Below are 18,010 nucleotides of genomic sequence, written 5' to 3'. Positions count from 1 at the left end.
GGTCTCGGAAAGAAGCGGCAGAATGAACTGATCACCGCGGGGGTTTTTGGATGAAGATGAGCTCTCTCCACGCCTCGCTGTCGGTCGTTGCTTGCGGTTCGTTGGTCTCACGGCCAATCGAGCTTGTCGCATATCTCTGAGAATCCTCTTTATCTTCAGCTGGATATCCCGCACCATGGGCTCCCGTCTGCATCTCCGTGACATCAAGCACGGCTCCCCGCTTCCCTATCAGGATGATATTCGGGCATTCACCAAAGAATATGCCGAGTCTCTCGATGCACAGGATCCGTTGCGGCATTTCCGAGGCGAATTTATCATCCCTTCACAGAAGGATCTGAAGCGGACAGTTCTTGCGGCGGATGAAAGTACGTATGCCAAGCCTCCTATAGAAACTCCCAATAACACTTGCATATGCAGACACGGATGACTCCACCGATCCTCGATGTATCTACCTCTGTGGGAACTCCCTGGGGCTGCAACCTCGCAATACACGGAAGTACATCGACCGTTATCTACGGACGTGGGCAATCAAAGGTGTAACGGGACATTTCACCCCGCATGACGACCAACTGCTTCCGCCATTCGTGGATGTCGATATAGCTGGAGCGAAGCTCATGGCTCCCGTCGTGGGCGCCGCCGAAAGTGAGGTTGCCGTCATGGATACACTGACAACGAACTTGCATTTGTTGATGGCTAGCTTTTACCGTCCGACGCAAGAGCGGTACAAGATCATCATTGAAGGAAAGGCATTTCCAAGTGACCATGTATGATCCTGACTCCTGTTCATCTCTACTTCAAGCCCATTCTAACGGCCCCCTCGGATTCAGTATGCTGTCGAGTCTCAGATAAAGCACCACAATCTCAAACCGAGTGATGCCATGGTTCTGATTGAGCCGGAAGACCCCAAGAACCCTATTCTTACTACCGACCAAATCCTCCGACTGATCGACGAGAACGCTTCGAGCACAGCATTGGTCCTCCTGTCCGCGATTCAGTTCTACACCGGACAGTATTTTGACATGAAAACAATTACCGCACATGCGCAGTCGAAAGGCATTATTGTTGGCTGGGATTGTGCTCACGCTGCGGGTAATGTCGATCTACAACTCCATGACTGGAATGTTGACTTTGCCGCCTGGTGCAATTACAAATACCTCAACAGTGGGCCAGGAGGTATGGCCGGTTTGTTCGTCCACGAAAGACATGGACGAGTAGAGACGAATGATGGTACTCAGAATGAGGGATTCCGCCCGCGTCTGTCCGGTTGGTGGGGAGGAGACAAGAAGACTCGTTTTCTCATGGACAATGGTGAGTCGCTTTTTGAAAGCCATTCGCGACCCCCTGGTCCTAACGTAGCCATACAGACTTCCGACCCCAAGCCGGTGCAGCAGGGTTTCAACTATCAAACCCATCCGTCTTGGATATGAACGCGGTGGTGGCCTCTTTGGAGATCTTTAGTCGAGCAACGATGGAGAAGATCCGTCAAAAGTCCCTGAACCTGACAGGCTACTTGGAGCACCTCCTTTTGACATATCCGCTGGACGCCCCTGCTGAGGAGAAGCCATTCACGATCATTACACCTTCCAACCCAGCGGAGCGGGGTGCCCAGCTCAGTCTGAGACTGGACCCAGGCCTCCTTGATAAGATTCTCGAGGTATTGGAAGAACATGCTGTCATAATTGATGAGAGGAAGCCGGATGTTATTCGGGTTGCGCCAGCACCTCTCTACAATACATACGTCGAGGTGTGGGAGTTTTGTCAGATCTTCTTTGATGCGTGTCGAAGGGCGGTCAAAGCACAACACTAAGGGGACATGACTACAACCCCGGCCATATCTGTCTGTATATTGCCATACAGTAGAGTATCGCTGAGAGAGACTAAAGTTCAATGACTCGTTTGTGGTTTTTGTGTCAATAGAGTTAAGCCTCAGCTAAATGCAAAATAAGCCCGCTCAACTGGCTGCCGTTCTGATTCCCACGCCAGCCAGTCCGATCTCGTAGTCCTGTAAAGATAGCAGTCAGTCAATGTTGATCAGATCGATACATGAAGGGTTAAAAGGATCCGACAAGACATACGGTAGTAGACCCATCGCGTTCACCTTCCACACGCCCAATCCTAACAATACCAGCTGCATTACAACATAGATTGCTTTAACACCGAGAAGCTTCCCCCGAGTTCCTTCGGTATCGAACTTGGCGAAGACGGTGTTGGTGCTGATCAGGCCCTGAATCGGACCCTTGAAGAGCATGAAAACCATCATGATGCTGAAGATCTGAAGACTATTTCCGGACATATACATCATAATCGCATTCATGGGGATCTGTTTCGAGGGGGCAAGGGCTATTTCCCAAGCTTTTTTGAGCTTCAGGGTATCTGTTTCGGCGGGTTTGGCTGGGGAGGGTTGTTGCTGCTGGGAGCGCTAGACGGCAAGAGTTAAAGATACAATCCAGCGAGTCCAAGCAGAGCTTCACATACGTTCTTGCCGCTCGACCGACTGCTGGTGAAGCCGGGAGGGTCGGGGATGCTGGTCGCACCCTTGGAGAGACGTGGGCTGGGAGAATTCAGTTCCACAGCCCATTGTGGCGGAGGGACGGGAGGGAGCGATTGCGAGGCCATTGTGAATCGAGCCAACGGCAGGAAATGGATTCGAGGCGGAGGGGAGGGGGCTTTGAGGGAAGGAGGCGGCGGTGTTCTGGCGAGACGGAGCGATGCGAAGAGACGATGGTGATGATGATGGTTGCAAGCGGACATCGCGGTTTCTCCACAAGCGCGCGGAGGCGGCGGCAACCCCCTCGACTCCTAATTTCTTCTCGACCGGCCCTCCAACTCCTTTTCCTCCCTTCGCCTCCTCTTCAACGTCCGTTTATTCCTGCGAGAATTTGCCATTGAACCTCCTCGACTGTTCTCTATCTTCTCCTCGGTGAGCCGCTTTTCCCCCTGGCCATTCCTTGTTCCACCGCTGACAGCTCTAGCCTCCCTGAACCCTTTCTCCCGCCGAGCCAAGAAGGCATGGAGAAGACCAACTAAGAACCCTCTCCAACAACGCGCTTCGAGCTACCCCCGTCCACGATCCGTTCTTCTTATTCGCCTTCGTCGCTCGTTGCATGTGATCGAGCGCCCTGTCCCCTCCATCCGAAGAACCGCCTTGTCCCTAAGGAATAGCGGAACGAATAAGCGTCATCCTCCGACCTCCCAGCGTCCACCATGAGTTCCAGCGGGGGAGATGCAAAGCTCTTCGCTAGGGTATGTGACTTGTGATCGCTCTGGTTGGCGACCAAAGCTCCTGATCATCCCCTCGACGTCCCTTCCCCTCTCCCCATGTCTCTACGGACCTGCTCCATCCGTCATGTCGTGTTACCCCTGCAAACTGCCCGAGCAAATTTCCCAATCCTCATCGCGATTTCACATATTTCCCCATGTTCATCGCTTTATACCCTTATGCGCCGCACTATGACTTACCATATGCTCGGACACGACAGGGCAAAGTCGCTGAGTTGCGACATGAACTCAACAGCGGCGGCAAGAAGGACAAGAACTACTCCGCGAAGAAGATCGCGCTGAAGAAAATTGTCGCGAATATGACAATGAGTAACAACGACATGGTCGCTCTATTTCCTGACGTTATCGGCTGCATGAATCTCCCCAGTCTGGAGATCAAGAAGATGTATGTTCGAACAGTCGCAGATCTCATGGACAACTGCTTATCGTGCTTCTTCGATGCACTAGGTGCTTCCTATTCCTTGTCAATTATTCGCGCATGAAACCTGACATCGCGATGAAGGCCTTGCCCATCCTCGTGGATGTAAGTTGCTCTTCTCGTCTACTTTTCAACCCACTGCCCTGACGCTTATATTACCTAGGATATGGATGATTCCAACCCTCTCGTCCGTGCCTTAGCCTTACGAACCATCTCCTACATCCATGTTCGCGAATTTGTTGAAGCGACCTTGCAACCAGTCAAGCGATTAATGGGCGATATGGACCCCTATGTTCGCAAGACTGCCGCTTTCTGTGTCGCCAAGCTGTACGACCACGACAAGAAGCTCGTCGAGACATCCGACTTGATCGATCGGCTGAATAACATGCTCAAGGACGAGAACCCGACCGTTGTATCGAGTGTTCTTGCTTCGTTGATAGATATTTGGGGTCGCAGTGAAACTATATCGTTAACCATTGACTACACAAGTGCCTCGAAGTTGGTGTCGATTCTGCCGGACTGCTCTGAGTATGTTCTCCTGTGGCTCTATCGCAAACGCATTTTCTAACACTCCACAGGTGGGGTCAAACATATATCCTCGAGGCTCTCATGGCGTATGTCCCTCAGGATACTGCAGAAGCCCTCTTATTAGCCGAAAGAATTGCCCCTCGCCTCTCGCACTCCAACTCCGCGGTTGTGCTCACTTCCATCCGTGTCATCCTCTATCTCATGAATTACATCGCCGACGAAAGACATATCACCTCCCTGTGTAAAAAGCTATCCCCTCCTCTTGTCACCCTTCTCTCGAAACCCCCCGAGGTGCAGTACCTTGCTCTCCGAAATGCCATCCTCATCCTTCAAAAGAGGCCCGAAGTCTTGCGCAATGATATTCGGGTTTTCTTCTGCAACTACAATGACCCAATATATGTCAAGGTGACCAAGCTGGAATTAATATTCATGCTGACCACCAAGGAGAACATCTCTGTGGTCCTCGCAGAGTTGAGAGAGTACGTCCCAACGCTGTTTTGCTAAGCATACGGATAAACTGACTCCGGCCCCTTAGGTATGCGACAGAGATTGATGTCCACTTTGTGCGCAAGGCCGTGCGCGCTATTGGAAAACTGGCTATCAAGATCGAGTCTGCCGCACGACAATGTATCGATACCCTCCTCGATCTGGTCAACGCCAAGATTCCCTATATTGTCCAGGAGGCCACCGTTGTCATCCGCAACATCTTCCGCAAATATCCAAACCAGTATGAGAGCATCATTGGGCACGTGATCCAGAATATCGATGAACTGGACGAGCCTGAGGCCAAGGCGGCCATTATCTGGATCATCGGACAGTACGCAGACCGCATCGAAAACTCCGACGGCCTTCTACAGGATTATCTGGCCACCTTCCACGACGAAACCGTGGAAGTTCAACTGGCGCTCTTAACCGCCACCGTCAAATTCTTCATCCAGCGTCCCACTAAGGGCCAACAGCTGGTGCCGCAGGTCCTGAAATGGTGTACGGAGGAAACGGATGACCCCGACCTGCGCGACAGAGGATACATGTACTGGCGTCTGCTGTCGACTGACCCGACGGCCGCCCGACAGATCATCATGGGACAAAAACCTCCAATCAGCGCCGAGAGCGAAAAACTCGATTCTCGTACGCTGGAAGAATTGTGCCTCAACGTTGGCACTCTCGCAACTGTGTACCTGAAACCCGTCCAGCAAGTTTTCCGCTCCGCGCGTACAAGACGTCTGCAGTATAGCCCAGCTCTTCAAAAGCGGCCAGATGAAGGCACCAGCAATGCCTGGCAGTTCCCCACCGTGTCCACCAACGCCACTGCATCTACCTCAAGCACGCCTACGTCGCCAACCAATGGCACCACTTCTGCACCGAGCAGCATGAACGCTGCCGTGAACGCTGCAGATGCTTACTTCAATAATGTCGGCTCCCAGCAGATGGCAGCGTTGGACCTTGGTGGACGGGGTGATGGCGGCGCTGGCGGCGGTGGTGCTCCGCAGACGCAGTATGTGGTGAATCAGAACCAACAACAGGTGTACCAGCCTCAGTTGGCAGGTGGTGCGGCCACAGGGGAGTTGTTGTTACTATAGTGTACTTTTGATTTCTTATCAAAGAATCTGTGATACCTCTTAGCCTTTATCTTGCAGCGTGTTCTATTATATATTTCCGACCATAGTGGAATATTGGAATTGTATGAACGCATCACTCATTTTTTTGCCGCAATGCCATGCAAACTAAATACTAAGAAGCTAGTATGATATACACTCGAGGTTTTGTCCAGGTCAAAGAGTAACTGTCACAAAACTAGCTATGCACTATGAACAACGCCGAACGAATTCCACCAACGCCCGTAGACCAGATTCCAGACTTGTTCAACATCAATCAATCCTCCATCCGAGCCAGTCCACCACGGCTGCGTCGAATCCGCTCATCCAAACTATCCTCCTGCAGCTGTCGATGCAGACCCGCGACGAATCGTCCTTTCTCGGAACGCTGTTTTTCATCCGCCGCGAGTTGCTTCTCCTCTGCGGCCGTGACCTCGGCGATGCGTTGACGACGAGTCTCCTCTATTTCGCTCGCGTTCGACATCATTTCAGCGAGTCTGCGCTGGCGGTCTTCTTCCAGGTCGCGGGCCTTCGACCCGTCGTCCGCTGCTCGCTCGCGCGGCGGAGCGCGGTCGTCCCGCTTGTCTCTGTCACTGCCGTGGTAGGACCTATCCCTGCGATCGTGGTCATAGCGCCGGCCATTGCTCCTGTCGTCATCGCGACGTCTCTCGGAATACCGACGGGGAGACGGTGATCGCCGTGCAGGTCTGTCGCGCGGCTCATCACGCTCGCGGTCATGGTGGGTGCTCGAATGGTAAGAGTCTCTGTGGTGGTCGCGATCACGGTCACGGTCACGGTCGCGGTCCCTACGGTCTCGATCATCCCGCCGATCACGATCTCTCCGATCTCTCTCATCGCGGTAATCCTCCCGTCGTCTCCGATGGGACGACCGCTCGGGCGACCGTTCCGCCGGCGAGCGCGAGCGATGCCGATGCGAAGATCGGCGATGATGGCGATGCGAACGCTCGTCGCCGTCGCGGCTCTCCCGCCGACGCCTGTGGCTCCTCTCGCGATCGCGGCCGCCGCCCTCGGACCGACTCTTGCGCACCGACTCCTTCACCATAGTCTCATACGCGGCCTGCTCGCGCTTCTTGATCTCCAGCAACGGATCGGCCATCACCTTGGTCATGGTGTCGCGGGGGTTGGTCGGGGCGGCGGCGGGCGGGGGCGCGGAGCCCGCAAAGTCGGCAGCGTTCTTCTCCAGCTTCTTGCTCTCGTCGTTCTTGAGGAGGATGCCGTCGATGCGGCGCTTGCCGAGCAGGTACCCTTCCATCTCCTCGGAGTAGTGGCCCGTGGCGCTGGACGGCGCCTGGTACATCCAGTCGACGCGGTTCTGCTGGCGTGGCTTGCCGGAGTCTTCGTGGAGGCGCTGCAGCTCTTGGATTTGGCGCTCCTCGTCGCGCTCACGGCGGAGCTGGTCGATGCGTTTGCGCTCTTCCAGCGCCCGCTTCTCCTCCGACCAGACCCGCTCCTGGTTGCGGAGGAGCGACGGGTGCCATGACTTCTTGAGGTTGAGGTCGCCACCCATCGTGATCGGGGTTGTTTCTGCTGGGAGGTTGGTGCGTGATGGTGATGAGGGTGTGAGTTCAGGTGGATGGCGGTGGTGGTAGTGGTCTGTTTGGGAAGGCGGTGTTGCCACCCGTGGACCCGTTGGACAGGTGCTGGTACCTGAGTGCCTTATTCCTGAGGCAGAAAATCTGGATTGGACATATCAATGAGAGTCATCTTATTAGCTGCAGACAAACCTCTCCGAGATGACTAGAGACGACTATGATAGTAACTACTAGTCTGACCTCTTTTGGATAATTACATGGTGCCGCTGAGCGAATGGCCTCAATGTCACATACATACAACAGTGGACAAGATACAGACAGAACTTGACGACAGTCTGAGTTCTTGTGCAAAGCCAAGAAGAACACAGTGAAGTAGAGTCATGTACCATGTTGTATTAAAATATACCAGAATCAAATCATTTACGCATCTTCTGTTCAGCCGTCCACGCTTGCAGAAACTTCGACATGGAGAGGGGAAGATCAAGACAAAAAGGAGCCCACATGTACTTCTCATCATTTAATCACAGCAGATGGAGACGGGAAAGCCTAGCTCTCCCAGCCGACCCAACTCCGGGGCATCACTCGCCAGACCTTGCATTCGCCACTGCGAAGGTCTTGCAGCTTGAAGCTTTCCACCTTGACTTTTTTGCTCTCTCGACCTTGTTCCCAGGCGCGGATCTTCTTCTTTGTGCCGTCCCAGTCGACAACAATACCCACGTGGTCGGGCTTACCGACCTCCGCGCTATACTTCTGGTGCATTGTGCCCTTGTGGCCCTGGAAACGTGCGTTCCGGAAGCTGACAATATCACCAGCACGGATCTCATCATATTGCTGCACAGAAGCGTTGGCCAGGTTGGAGTACACAAGGGCGCCATAAGCTCGGGTGCCCACAGGGCGGAGGGCGTCGGAGAGCGGGTTCACTAGGTGCTGGACCAGCCCATGCGAAGTACCATCGTCGACCGTTGTGTTCTGAATGGCGTTGACAGCGGTGGCAATCCGGTTTCCGATCTGCGTATGGGCATTCTCGAGCTGATCCTGACGGGGTTGAAGGGGAGGTGCCTCGTGACGCTGCTCGAGAGAAGCATCTGAGGGGTTCCGAGCATCAAAGTTCACCGTGATGACAGTCTGGGAGTAATCGATGAAGAGGATATAGACATCCTTCGTTACAGTCGTCTTACCACCGCGCTTGGTAGAGCTGGACTCTTCAACCTCGTACAGAATGTCTTTGCGGTTTTGAAACGCTGGTGGAGGCATGTTAGGCTGCGTCCACCAAAGGCTGCTTTCCGCCAGATCAACGTCCATGGCGATGAACCCCTGATCGACGGATGGGCGGCCTATGTCCATGGATCTCCGCATGTTAGATTGCTGTCTCGGAATGTCCAAAGACGCCCGGTTACTCCGAGGCGTGGAGGGCTGTCCAGGAGGGGGCATGCTGGGGGGTGGAGGCGCGAATGAACTGCGCTTCTCAGCCGCTGGGGTCTGCGATGGCGATTGCACTGGCGACGCTTCATAAAGATCGTCGGAGTCTTCACCCGCCGCCGGTCCTGGTTGGGGGATGGGAGGCGCTTCCGCAGTGCGAGTTGGGACAGGCGGCGCCTTCGGCGCAGGCAGTCCATGCTGAGGGGCGGTATAACGATAAGGGTCATATTCGTCCCCATCCCCGACAGACGGTTCCTTATGCGGAGGAGGTGGAGGCGGTCCTCTGGGTGAATCCAAGGACGGTCTCGAGGCCGCACTCTTGGGAGGCTGGATAGGCGGCGGAGGAGGAACAGCACGAGGAGCCGAAGGCGGAGGTGGCGGTGGCTGGCGACCTTCATGGGGGCTGCGAGGAGACTGAAGAGAATGCTCATCTGTCATAGCACCTTCGTCAAGGCTGGAATCCCGTCCATGAGCCTTCAAGGCGTCCTTGAATTTAGCGCTGGATGCAATGTCCGTGTCGTAATCGCCGTCATACTCAGTCACCTCCCCCTCGACCTCTTCACCGGCTTGACGGGGCTGGGAAGTGGTGCTGGTCCGACTGTCCGCAGTCGATCTACGACGGATATTGCCAGGCGGAGGCGGAGGAGCTGGTCTACTCTGCGCCGGAGCCGGGGGGTTGGTTGGAACGGGCGGAGGAGGACGGCTCATTCGTTTCTCCGCCGGTAGCGTGGGCGATTTTGGAGACGTAGGATCGTATGTAGATGAGCGACGTGAATCAAGGTGATCAGGGATTGGAGGGGCTGGAGCGGAAGGGACAGCAGGATGTTCGGTCGCCGCAGCATTCAGAGAGAGATTTCTAGCATGGACAGAGAGTTCATCGTCAGACTCTTCACCTGCGTCGCCAGATGTTGACTGCCTAGGAGGGACGGGCGCAGGGCGGCCTTTCAAACAGTTAGCAGTCAAAACGTATGCAGGGATAAGGGCCACTCTTCACTTACCTCCGGGGACTGGTGGCGGAGAGGTGGGCTGTTCCATGGGAACAGGCGGTGGGACGGGTCGAGTTTCCATTGGGGGTGGAGGAGGGGCCGGACGAGCTGTTGAATAGAGCTTATGAGGAAAGGACGCAGACAAAGCGGAATGACCAAGACTTACCATGAGGAACGGGCGGTCGGTCAGTGGAGGCGCGCGATGGCTCTTCATGGACGACCTCTTCCACATCGGGCACTTCGTCGGCGGGATGCTGTTCAGTCAATGGAGTGGCCTGCATTTCCTCTTCATCCTTCTCGACACTTGGACCGGCCGCAGGCTTGGAAACATTCATCCCAGGCAGAGCCATGACGGGAACTGGAGGAGCAGCAGCAGCAGCAGCAGCAGCGGGTGGAGCGCGTTCGGTGTCTGGGGCACTTCTTTCCGACTCCACAGGGGCCTTCTGTTTGCGAGGAGCTCCCCCAGGAACAGGCATGCCTCCAGGGGGACCAAAGAATCCCATCATTCCCATTCCGCCGCTCATCTTTGCCATCCGGTCACGGAGCTCCATTCTCCGCTTGATCTCGGGGTCCATCTCTTCCTCTTCCTCGGCCTCCTCTGCACCTTGGCCGTCGTCGCTTCCTTCTTCCTTCGGTTCCTCATGAGCTGGAGTCGGGGGCTGTGGCTCTGTCCGCCGTTCGTCGTAGTCCTCCTTACTGGTGGATGTCTCCGCTGCGTCCTCAGAGTCGGCGGCTGCGGAGTCGTCGGCATCATTTGTGTCACTAGCCAACTCCCGTGCTGGGGGAGGCGGCGTTGCCGTTTGCGGGACAGGGACAGGGACAGGAGCGGGCTTGAGTGTGTCCGTACTGTGGTCGCGGGTCGGTTCGGCAGCCTCGGGCTCGGCCCCCACGTCCTCTGTAGCGGTGTCTTCGTGAGACTCAGTACGCATTTTGGGGGGGCGCTTGGGCTTCTCCTTCTTCTGGGCAGCTTCCGCATGGCGAGCGGCTTGTTCCAGTTGCTGCTTCTGAAGGAGGGCGATCCGCTCCTTCAAGCTGGTTGGCTTGGGTTGATCTTCCGCACCTTCTCCAGCATCTTCCGCCGCAACGGGGGCCGGGGGCGGGGGCCGGCTCTCGGAGACAGGCGGTTCGCGCGCAGCACGTTCTTGAACTTCCGGATCCTCCTCCCGCTTGTAGATCTTGGGGGGTGCCTCTCTTGGGGGCGGCACGTAGGCATTCTTGCTGGGAGGAGGCGCGACGAAGGGTTTCTTGATGAAGCTCTGAGAACTGTAGCCACTCGGCTTGAAAGGCGCAATCGGAGGAGCGGCGGGCTTGTTAAAGGCGGCAATGCGATCCTTGAATGAAGAGCCGGTGGGCTTCTCGGCCACCGCGGGAGGGGGAGGCTTGGAGGCGGCCTTCGGAGCTGGCTCGGCTGCTTCGCTGGGAGGCGGCGGGGCAGGGGCCGCGGAAGGCACAGGCTTTGGTGAAGGGGGAACCTCACTGGAAGGGGTCTCCACGGGCGCAGGAGGAGACATTGGAGGCGGAGGCACCTCTTCCACCGGCGCCGGCGCCGGCGCCGGCGCAGGGGCGGGAATGGAAGTGGCCTCTACTTCCGGCTCAGGGAGAGGTTCCGCCGCGGGGGGAGGAGCGACGGGGGCGGTCTCGGACGGAGAGACGACCTCCGGCTCTCTCTTCGGCCTGCTCGGGCGGGACGGGCGGGGAGGCGCTGGCGGTTCATACTTTTCCACAAAGTTCTTGGGGAAGATACCCTCTCGTTTGGAACCGGCATCGTCGGTGTACTCGCCAAAGTACCATTCGGCATCCTCCTCCTCCGTGACGGTGATTACCTGGCCGATTGCAAAGGTAAGGTCGTCATCGTGGCCTGACGAATACTCGAAGACCGCTCTGACCGTGAATGGCGGGTTGGACATCTGGCACACCGGAGGGCCTGTCACGGAGATGTGGGAGAAAAAGGAGCGAGTGCTTAGGGATGGAGCACCACGGAACAACAAAAGGGGGGAAGGCTCAAGACAGGTTGATGCACAGGGACATCAGCCGATGTGCTCAACGGCAATGAAGACTGGTGGAAAGAGATCGTTTAGTGTTGGGGTGAACTAGTCGGACGGAATCATAACATGTCAGCCTGATGGGTCCCGGGGGATAAAGGAGGGAGGGGGGGAGGTACGTCACCGGGAGAACGGGACGATCGGGGAAGGGAAGGAGAAGGGGGAGACTGACTGAATTGAGGGAAAGCAATTCGTCGAGGAGAAGAGAGAAGAGGATGAGAGAGGGAGGAAGAGAGAGAGAGAAGTGTAGGTGGGAGAGACGGAGGAGAAGGAGGAGGAAGAGGGAGAAGAGAGGAAGTGGAAGTGGAAGAAGATGGTCGTCACTGCGGGACACTCACTCCCTCACCACCACCAACTGAGCCACGTTGATCGACGGTCGGAGGAATGAAGTGCTCGAAGCTGGGTTTGTTTCAAAATGGTCGGGGGATTAATTAATTAATCCGGACAGTTTTACTTTTCTATAGGATGAGTCTAGGGAGGACAATCTACTCGATTTGATTATCTTCTCCAGAGATTCGTTCGTTTTATGTATATCCCTGAAGGTATACAGAGAGAGAGACCTACCGAGGTCGTTCCATTCCTTCCATTTCCTAGAAAATACTATGCTCCCTAAAAGAGGAAGTAGAGATCCTCTATCTTCCCTTCTCCCTTAGGCAGGTCCGTAGGGAGGTCCCTCCTGCCGTTTCTGTACGGAAGAACGTGCCATCCTCGCCCTTATGAGGCAAGAGTTATCGCCTCCCGCTTTCCTCCCACGGCATCATCTCCTCGATATCACCACCACCTCTTCCACTCTCTGCCCCCCCACGCCACCATGTCCGCACGCCCCCTAAAAACCTCCCTCCCATCTGCTCATGCTGCCTCCTCCACTTCTCCCCCTCAGTCCTCTCCCATGCCACCCCAAATGTCCCACCAGCAGAATAAGCCCGATGCCGATCCCCGCCATCTCGCCATCGCTCTACACCACGCCCACCGCATCCAAGCTCAGAAAGACACCGAGGCTCTTATTCTCGATCGCATTCTCGATCTCGTTTCCTTCCCGTCCGCTCCGGACGCTGACCCGGCCGCCCCCTCGCCCGACGATGCAAACACCTTCAAGGCCGCTTTGGCTCCGTTTCAGCCTGCCGACTACGACAACCTCATCCTCGAGCGCAACATCGAGGGCCTCTGCGGCTACGCTCTCTGTCCGCGCGAACACCGCAAGGAGAACGCCAAGGGCACCTACCGCATTACCTGGGGGGCGAAGGGCACCGGTCCCGGTGGTCGCGGTCGTGAGATGAACATCGTTCCCCGCGAGAAGCTCGAGATGTGGTGCTCCGATGCCTGCGCCGAACGCGCCATGTATATCCGGGTGCAGCTGGCCCAGGAGCCCGTCTGGGAGCGACGGGCCGATGATCGCCGTGGAAAGGATATTCTTCTCCTTGAGGAAGGCCGAGCGCGGTCGGGTCCTACGACGAAAGATCCGGCTACCGTCAACCAAGTGGCTGGTCAGTTGGACCGGTTGCAGTTGGGCCCGGGCCAGCCGTCGTCAAGTCGTATGGCTGAGGATCTTGCCAGGCTCTCCGTACGGGATGAGCATCATGCCTACGATTTGGCCCTGGAGCGTGGTGACTCACCGGCTCTGTACGGCGGTCGGGTGGATGTACAAGTCCGCGAGAACCAGAATCTCCATCCAACAGTCAGAGCGCCTGAGATGGGTCCCGACGATCTGAAAGGGGGCTCCATTGAAGGCTACATGCCCCGGGATGATTGAAGGGTCGCACGGCCTCGCCCAATTTGCATAGACCATGGTTGTTACTTACGGCATTTGTCGGCGTTCAGGGATGATACCCAGTATCTACGTTAAACCGAGGATGGAATCCACAGTTCAGGCAGAGGGCTTGTCAAGATCCGTAGTCCAGCATCATCATAGACAATACTCCTTGCGGGATCGTCTACGGATGTTCTGCCTCCATGGATGTGGGCAGAACATAGACCAAAGGATGAAATTGGCGATCAAGCGTCATCCCAGAGGGAATCGGCGACACCTTGTTCAGCAGGAATCACGTTTTCATTCCGTATCTGTAGACCGTCTAAGCTATGTAGATAGCTGGAAGCCAGCCGGGAAGATTTTGAAAGTCGGAAACTTTTTACCGGAAGCGGCGGGGGCGGTCCTGGTGCTGCTGCTGGGAGACAGCGACAACGTTGACCTTGAGGTTGTCGAACTAAACATGATTGTTAGATGGGTTATTTGCTCCTTTGCGCCCGAGATACTTACGCCCATGCTCTTGAGGAGGTCCTTGGTGTCGGTGTCGACATCAAGCTGGCCAGACTCGGTCTGGGAAACATCCAGAGCGGAGATCTCAGGAACGTACTGATCCTTGCGCTCACGCTCCTCCTCCTGAAGCTTGAAGGAGATACCGCGGACGGGGCCACGCTGGATACGCTTCATGAGGTGGGTGGCATAACCAGCGATCTGGACCGAACTGCGTTAGTATTCATTTCGCAGCCTCCCCGGAAACAGCGGTGCTTACCTTGTTGCGCAGGCGCTTGGAGGCAATGATAGCGACCTCATCGCACAGACGCTTGTTGGTCTCGAAGTCGAGCGTAAGCTTGGGGTAGTAACGCTCGATGATGACCTTGGCGGAGCGCTTGACGGTCTAAATGAAAGGAATATGTTAGAATCGAGATTTTTCTTCTTCTGATGGCGTTGCGATTCTTCAATCACTCACCTTAGTGCGGACGCGACCCATTTTGGCGGTTGTGTGCTGGCGGGATGGATGTTCGAAAATCAAGGTTCAATATCCGTCCATTTTGCTTAAGACGACAGTGCCGACGGTCAGCTGACTCCTCTAGCCCTAGATCCCGTGACCTCCCTCGTTAAACAGATGACTAATATAACCACGTGATGCTTCATAGATGGGATGGACAGGAGAATCTATTCTCAAGGATTCAATTTACAAAAAGAATATAACGTAGCCTGCTTTATATCACAAATAAGGAAAAAGCCACACGTCGGCTTATATGCCCACCCGACTATCTAATCGTACAACAATCCCGACAACCATGCAATGGAAGAAAACAGATCCAACAGACAACCACAGCCTCCTACGAAGACTTCAAATTCTTCATGAGGTTATTGGCAATGTCCTGTCTTTCCCGGAAACGCGCCCGGTCCAGTCTGGGGACAACCCGCTGATCACCGCGGGCGACATCGGAAATGCTTGTCACGCCAGGCTTCTTGTAGTCTTCGATGTTGTAGGGCGCCTTGGCAGTAGCACTGGCCCGGTAGGAAGCCAGACCAATTCTGCCCTCCGAATCGACCGAGGCGCGGATGGGCGTAACCCAGTACTTGGCACCCCCAGGGATAGAGGCATCGAAGTAGGCCAGCCCGGGAGGCGAGCCCTGCTCAACGAACGTCATCGCGTTCAGGTCCTCCACGGCAATACCACCAACACCAGCAATCGCCTTGGAGGTTCTACCCTTGAACCGACCCTTCGGGCGCAGGATACGCGCCTCCACCGGACGCTGGTAGGCCTGAGGCCCAAACTTGGGGTGGTTGTAAATCAATGCATGAGACCGCGTGTAGCTCAATCCAGCCGAGGGATGCGTCTTGGGGGGTCCGGACACGGCGTATTCCGCCGACGACAGTTTCGTCCCGGGAGACTGGTAGTACTTGTGGCCGATACGATCGCTGGGGACGGCGGGAGGGGAGGGAAGATCCAACAGCTCGAAGACGACGGGGCCCAGCGAGAACGGATCCGCGCGAAGAGACTTGAGGTAAGTCTGGAATTCCTCCTCGGTGACTTCCACCGGGCTGATCGCGGCCAGATCCTCTCCGTTGTCCTGGGCGTGCTTCCTTCGCTCCGCATTGCGCTTCGAGACGAACCGCTCGCGAAGCTTCTGCAGCAGCTCCGGCTTTTTCTTGCTGACTTGTTTCAGGTAGGCCTGGAACTCGGCCTGCGTCTGGCCTGCGAGCCAAGGTCCGGAATGTCTGAATTGCTTCGCACCGGCGTCTTCAAGGCCCTGGCTCGTGTCCGTGTTGTCGACATGCGATTCAAAAGGACTCTGGTGTCTGGGGACGATACTCGTGGCGTAGTTGACCTTCGAGGGAAGAGACAGGGGCATATGGAGCTCTTGGAACTTTTCCAAGGTCGCGGTGTGATCCGCTGCCGACTCGAAATCGGTGATATGTTCAAAGGTATCGAGGGCATTTACCCGAACAACCGGGCGGGATGACTTCGCGGAGGTCGACTTGGCTGGAAGGGGTCGCTTCAGACCCCAGTCACCTCTGGCTAGGGACGATGCTGGGGTGACGATGGAGGCTCGGACCGGATGGGGGAGCGTCGCGGTATCGGATTCGAAGACGGCCTTGGAGGTCGGAGGATCTTGCGGGGGCTTCAATGCCTGCGGAAGTGCAAATAAACGCGACTTCCGTAGCAGGTTCGCTGTGGGAGATAGCCTGGCGGACGCCATGGCGTTAGTGGGTGGATGTGCGGTGTGTTTTGAGGCTATTCTCCCCCCGGAGCGAGCTGGAGAAAAGTTGGATGATGCCGGAGAGACAACCAGTGCCTGCCAAGGCCGAATGTACGGCGGACCACAAGTGCACAAGTGCAATTCCGTTGGACGTTCTCAACTACGTAGTACGTATTGTTTCTTCATCATAGAACAATTTATCGAATCTCTTTTCTTAACCAACCACTCCTACTGGAGCCCACTGTCTATCTAGATGGATCACGCTCCAATGGTCAACAGCGACTTGACGGTCTCCACTACAGATTCCTTCAGAGACCTGTACTTAATGCCTAGAACCTTTATGGACTTCGAATTGTCGTAGCCATAAATGTCGGCAGGCGTGTCATTGGGTGAATCCTTCGGAGGCAGTTTGTCGGCAAGTTCTGGGAAGGAATCACGAATGATGTCGGCGATCTCCTTGTTCGAATACAAGCCGGCGGTGAGGAAGAATCGTTCGCCACCGGCCTCAGGGACCTCAATAGCCCGGACATGAGCCAATGCAACTTCGTGGACGTCTACCCAGAGGAAGGTACCGGTGGGAGGAAGCTTGTCCTTGCAGTTGCCCTGGATCAAGCTGGCAATCCGGTTGTTCGACGTGTTGATAGCATCGAGAGAGTTCAGGTAGTGCACAACAGGGCCAAGTACAAGGGGAGGGTTGATGGTTGCGACGTCGAAGTTCGGTTTTTCTTTCTCGACAAAGTCCCAGGCGGCCTTCTCTGCGAATGTCTTCTTGGAATTAGTATGGGCAGCGGGACAGACAGAAGACAGCAGCGCCGTACCTTGCTCGCCCGGTAGGTCTGACCGGGATCCATGGCCTCCTCCCAGGTGACTGGATTCCAAATCGTTTCGTTGTACACCTTGGCATGTTCCTTGGGGTTGACGATTGCGGCAAACGACGAGGTGACGACCACTCTTTTGACTGTTGGGGCGTAGGCTTTGATAGCCTTCAATATGCCGGTGGTTCCCTTGATCGCGGGGTCTAGGAAGTCCTTCACGGGGTCTGAGACATTGAAATGGAAGGGAGAAGCGGTATGAAGGACGTAGTCGAAAGGAGGATTAGATTTTACGGCCTTTGTGATGGTCAGTGACATGCAAGGGCAAAGTAGACGGCGAAAAGCAACGCTTACTTCGTCAAATGCTCCTTCGGCCGCCACATCCTTGACGATCACATAGGAAAGCTTCTCCTTGGGCGTGTTAGGGTGTGCCTCCAGAATTCTTTGGCCTTTCTCTTCAGACCGGACTGTCACGACAGTATCAAACCTGTAGCATCCCACGTTAGTTCAGTTGAGACGGGTAAGAGAGGAACGAAGGATGTCGCAATTACCCGTGTGCCAGCAGGGTATCGAGAACATGAGCAGCGATGAAGCCGCTTCCTCCTATGCAATATGAGAATAAAAGTCAATTGGATAGGAAAGCGGAGGGCTACATACCGGTCAACAGAACCTTTGGCATAATGTTGTTCTTTTGAATAGTCTAGGGACTCGTAATGGTGTAGGCTGCTTCAAATAATGCTTAGGGTTCAAGGATGTCGTCTGCCTTAAATACATACTCCGGACAGCATGCATGCCCCTCCTTTTGCCGACCTGGGTACCCCATGGTGATCTCCATCCCCCACTGTGGCCCCTGGAAAGGTTATCATGCGACGGTGATAGGGTGAATGGGCGATGATTACAAATGTCCATTAACGTGCGAGCTTGCG

General features: G+C 55.5%; 8 protein-coding genes across 8 annotated transcripts; 3 read left to right on the top strand and 5 right to left on the bottom strand.

Moving 5' to 3' along the window:
* Positions 1–24: 24 nt before the first annotated feature.
* Positions 25–2,002, top strand: bna5-1 (kynureninase). The gene is made up of 4 exons (XM_073686862.1): positions 25–365; positions 418–764; positions 828–1,308; positions 1,365–2,002. The coding sequence occupies exons 1-4, from the start codon at positions 176–178 to the stop codon at positions 1,805–1,807; spliced, it is 1,461 nt and encodes a 486-aa protein (XP_073543735.1). The 5' UTR covers positions 25–175; the 3' UTR covers positions 1,808–2,002.
* On the bottom strand, positions 1,927–2,616 carry BDV59DRAFT_196069 (ER membrane protein complex subunit 4; the record flags this gene model as incomplete). Its single annotated transcript, XM_073692664.1, has 3 exons — positions 1,927–2,002; positions 2,076–2,419; positions 2,476–2,616. The coding sequence occupies 3 exons, from the start codon at positions 2,614–2,616 to the stop codon at positions 1,927–1,929; spliced, it is 561 nt and encodes a 186-aa protein (XP_073543734.1).
* Positions 2,617–3,262: 646 nt separating this feature from the next.
* Positions 3,263–5,951, top strand: BDV59DRAFT_124167 (putative AP-2 adaptor complex subunit beta). The gene is made up of 5 exons (XM_073686863.1): positions 3,263–3,664; positions 3,727–3,802; positions 3,861–4,225; positions 4,276–4,704; positions 4,761–5,951. The coding sequence occupies exons 1-5, from the start codon at positions 3,417–3,419 to the stop codon at positions 5,803–5,805; spliced, it is 2,163 nt and encodes a 720-aa protein (XP_073543733.1). The 5' UTR covers positions 3,263–3,416; the 3' UTR covers positions 5,806–5,951.
* cwc25 (U2-type spliceosomal complex subunit CWC25) lies at positions 5,952–7,470 on the bottom strand. The gene has a single exon (XM_073686861.1). It carries the CDS (start codon positions 7,346–7,348, stop codon positions 6,098–6,100), a length of 1,251 nt encoding a protein of 416 aa, XP_073543732.1. The 5' UTR covers positions 7,349–7,470; the 3' UTR covers positions 5,952–6,097.
* A 39-nt stretch (positions 7,471–7,509) lies between these two features.
* Positions 7,510–11,897, bottom strand: BDV59DRAFT_124131 (SH3 domain protein). The gene is made up of 3 exons (XM_073686860.1): positions 9,945–11,897; positions 9,791–9,886; positions 7,510–9,733 (listed from the first exon to the last, which is right to left on the bottom strand). Exons 1-3 carry the CDS (start codon positions 11,683–11,685, stop codon positions 7,920–7,922), a joined length of 3,651 nt encoding a protein of 1,216 aa, XP_073543731.1. The 5' UTR covers positions 11,686–11,897; the 3' UTR covers positions 7,510–7,919.
* Positions 11,898–12,594: 697 nt separating this feature from the next.
* BDV59DRAFT_124108 (Rtr1/RPAP2 family protein phosphatase) lies at positions 12,595–13,758 on the top strand. Its single transcript, XM_073686859.1, has one exon. The coding sequence runs from the start codon at positions 12,632–12,634 to the stop codon at positions 13,568–13,570; it is 939 nt and encodes a 312-aa protein (XP_073543730.1). The 5' UTR covers positions 12,595–12,631; the 3' UTR covers positions 13,571–13,758.
* Positions 13,759–14,710, bottom strand: BDV59DRAFT_124107 (40S ribosomal eS17 domain-containing protein). Its single transcript, XM_073686858.1, has 4 exons — positions 14,529–14,710; positions 14,331–14,456; positions 14,075–14,272; positions 13,759–14,021 (listed from the first exon to the last, which is right to left on the bottom strand). The coding sequence occupies exons 1-4, from the start codon at positions 14,547–14,549 to the stop codon at positions 13,947–13,949; spliced, it is 420 nt and encodes a 139-aa protein (XP_073543729.1). The 5' UTR covers positions 14,550–14,710; the 3' UTR covers positions 13,759–13,946.
* A 194-nt stretch (positions 14,711–14,904) lies between these two features.
* Positions 14,905–17,763, bottom strand: BDV59DRAFT_196063 (bifunctional aldehyde reductase/mitochondrial ribosomal small-subunit protein Mrp51; the record flags this gene model as incomplete). Its single annotated transcript, XM_073692663.1, has 6 exons — positions 14,905–16,258; positions 16,550–17,037; positions 17,091–17,381; positions 17,439–17,571; positions 17,636–17,687; positions 17,742–17,763. 6 exons carry the CDS (start codon positions 17,761–17,763, stop codon positions 14,905–14,907), a joined length of 2,340 nt encoding a protein of 779 aa, XP_073543728.1.
* Between the last annotated feature and the right edge of the window lie 247 nt (positions 17,764–18,010).

The sequence above is a fragment of the Aspergillus ambiguus genome (assembly GCF_047715705.1).
Source record: "Aspergillus ambiguus strain CBS 117.58 unplaced genomic scaffold BDV59scaffold_48, whole genome shotgun sequence".
Taxonomy (NCBI): domain Eukaryota; kingdom Fungi; phylum Ascomycota; class Eurotiomycetes; order Eurotiales; family Aspergillaceae; genus Aspergillus; species Aspergillus ambiguus.
This window is presented reverse-complemented; position numbering and strand designations above follow the sequence as displayed.

What these genes read in the sequence shown, in the direction of transcription:
- BDV59DRAFT_124108 (XM_073686859.1), top strand. Translation starts at nt 12,632, where the DNA reads ATGTCCGCACGCCCCCTAAAAACCTCCCTCCCATCTGCTCATGCTGCC.
- bna5-1 (XM_073686862.1), top strand. Translation starts at nt 176, where the DNA reads ATGGGCTCCCGTCTGCATCTCCGTGACATCAAGCACGGCTCCCCGCTT. An exon ending in AGTTCTTGCGGCGGATGAAA is followed by an intron (nt 366 to 417) that starts GTACGTATGCCA and finishes TTGCATATGCAG; the next exon opens with ACACGGATGACTCCACCGAT. An exon ending in AGGCATTTCCAAGTGACCAT is followed by an intron (nt 765 to 827) that starts GTATGATCCTGA and finishes CCTCGGATTCAG; the next exon opens with TATGCTGTCGAGTCTCAGAT.
- BDV59DRAFT_124131 (XM_073686860.1), bottom strand. Translation starts at nt 11,685, where the DNA reads ATGTCCAACCCGCCATTCACGGTCAGAGCGGTCTTCGAGTATTCGTCA. An exon ending in CCGACCGCCCGTTCCTCATG is followed by an intron (nt 9,887 to 9,944) that starts GTAAGTCTTGGT and finishes TCTATTCAACAG; the next exon opens with CTCGTCCGGCCCCTCCTCCA. An exon ending in TCCGCCACCAGTCCCCGGAG is followed by an intron (nt 9,734 to 9,790) that starts GTAAGTGAAGAG and finishes ACTGTTTGAAAG; the next exon opens with GCCGCCCTGCGCCCGTCCCT.
- BDV59DRAFT_124167 (XM_073686863.1), top strand. Translation starts at nt 3,417, where the DNA reads ATGTTCATCGCTTTATACCCTTATGCGCCGCACTATGACTTACCATAT. An exon ending in AGTCTGGAGATCAAGAAGAT is followed by an intron (nt 3,665 to 3,726) that starts GTATGTTCGAAC and finishes TCGATGCACTAG; the next exon opens with GTGCTTCCTATTCCTTGTCA. An exon ending in ATTCTGCCGGACTGCTCTGA is followed by an intron (nt 4,226 to 4,275) that starts GTATGTTCTCCT and finishes AACACTCCACAG; the next exon opens with GTGGGGTCAAACATATATCC.
- cwc25 (XM_073686861.1), bottom strand. Translation starts at nt 7,348, where the DNA reads ATGGGTGGCGACCTCAACCTCAAGAAGTCATGGCACCCGTCGCTCCTC.
- BDV59DRAFT_124107 (XM_073686858.1), bottom strand. Translation starts at nt 14,549, where the DNA reads ATGGGTCGCGTCCGCACTAAG. An exon ending in CCAAGCGCCTGCGCAACAAG is followed by an intron (nt 14,273 to 14,330) that starts GTAAGCACCGCT and finishes AGTTCGGTCCAG; the next exon opens with ATCGCTGGTTATGCCACCCA. An exon ending in ACCTCCTCAAGAGCATGGGC is followed by an intron (nt 14,022 to 14,074) that starts GTAAGTATCTCG and finishes AATCATGTTTAG; the next exon opens with TTCGACAACCTCAAGGTCAA.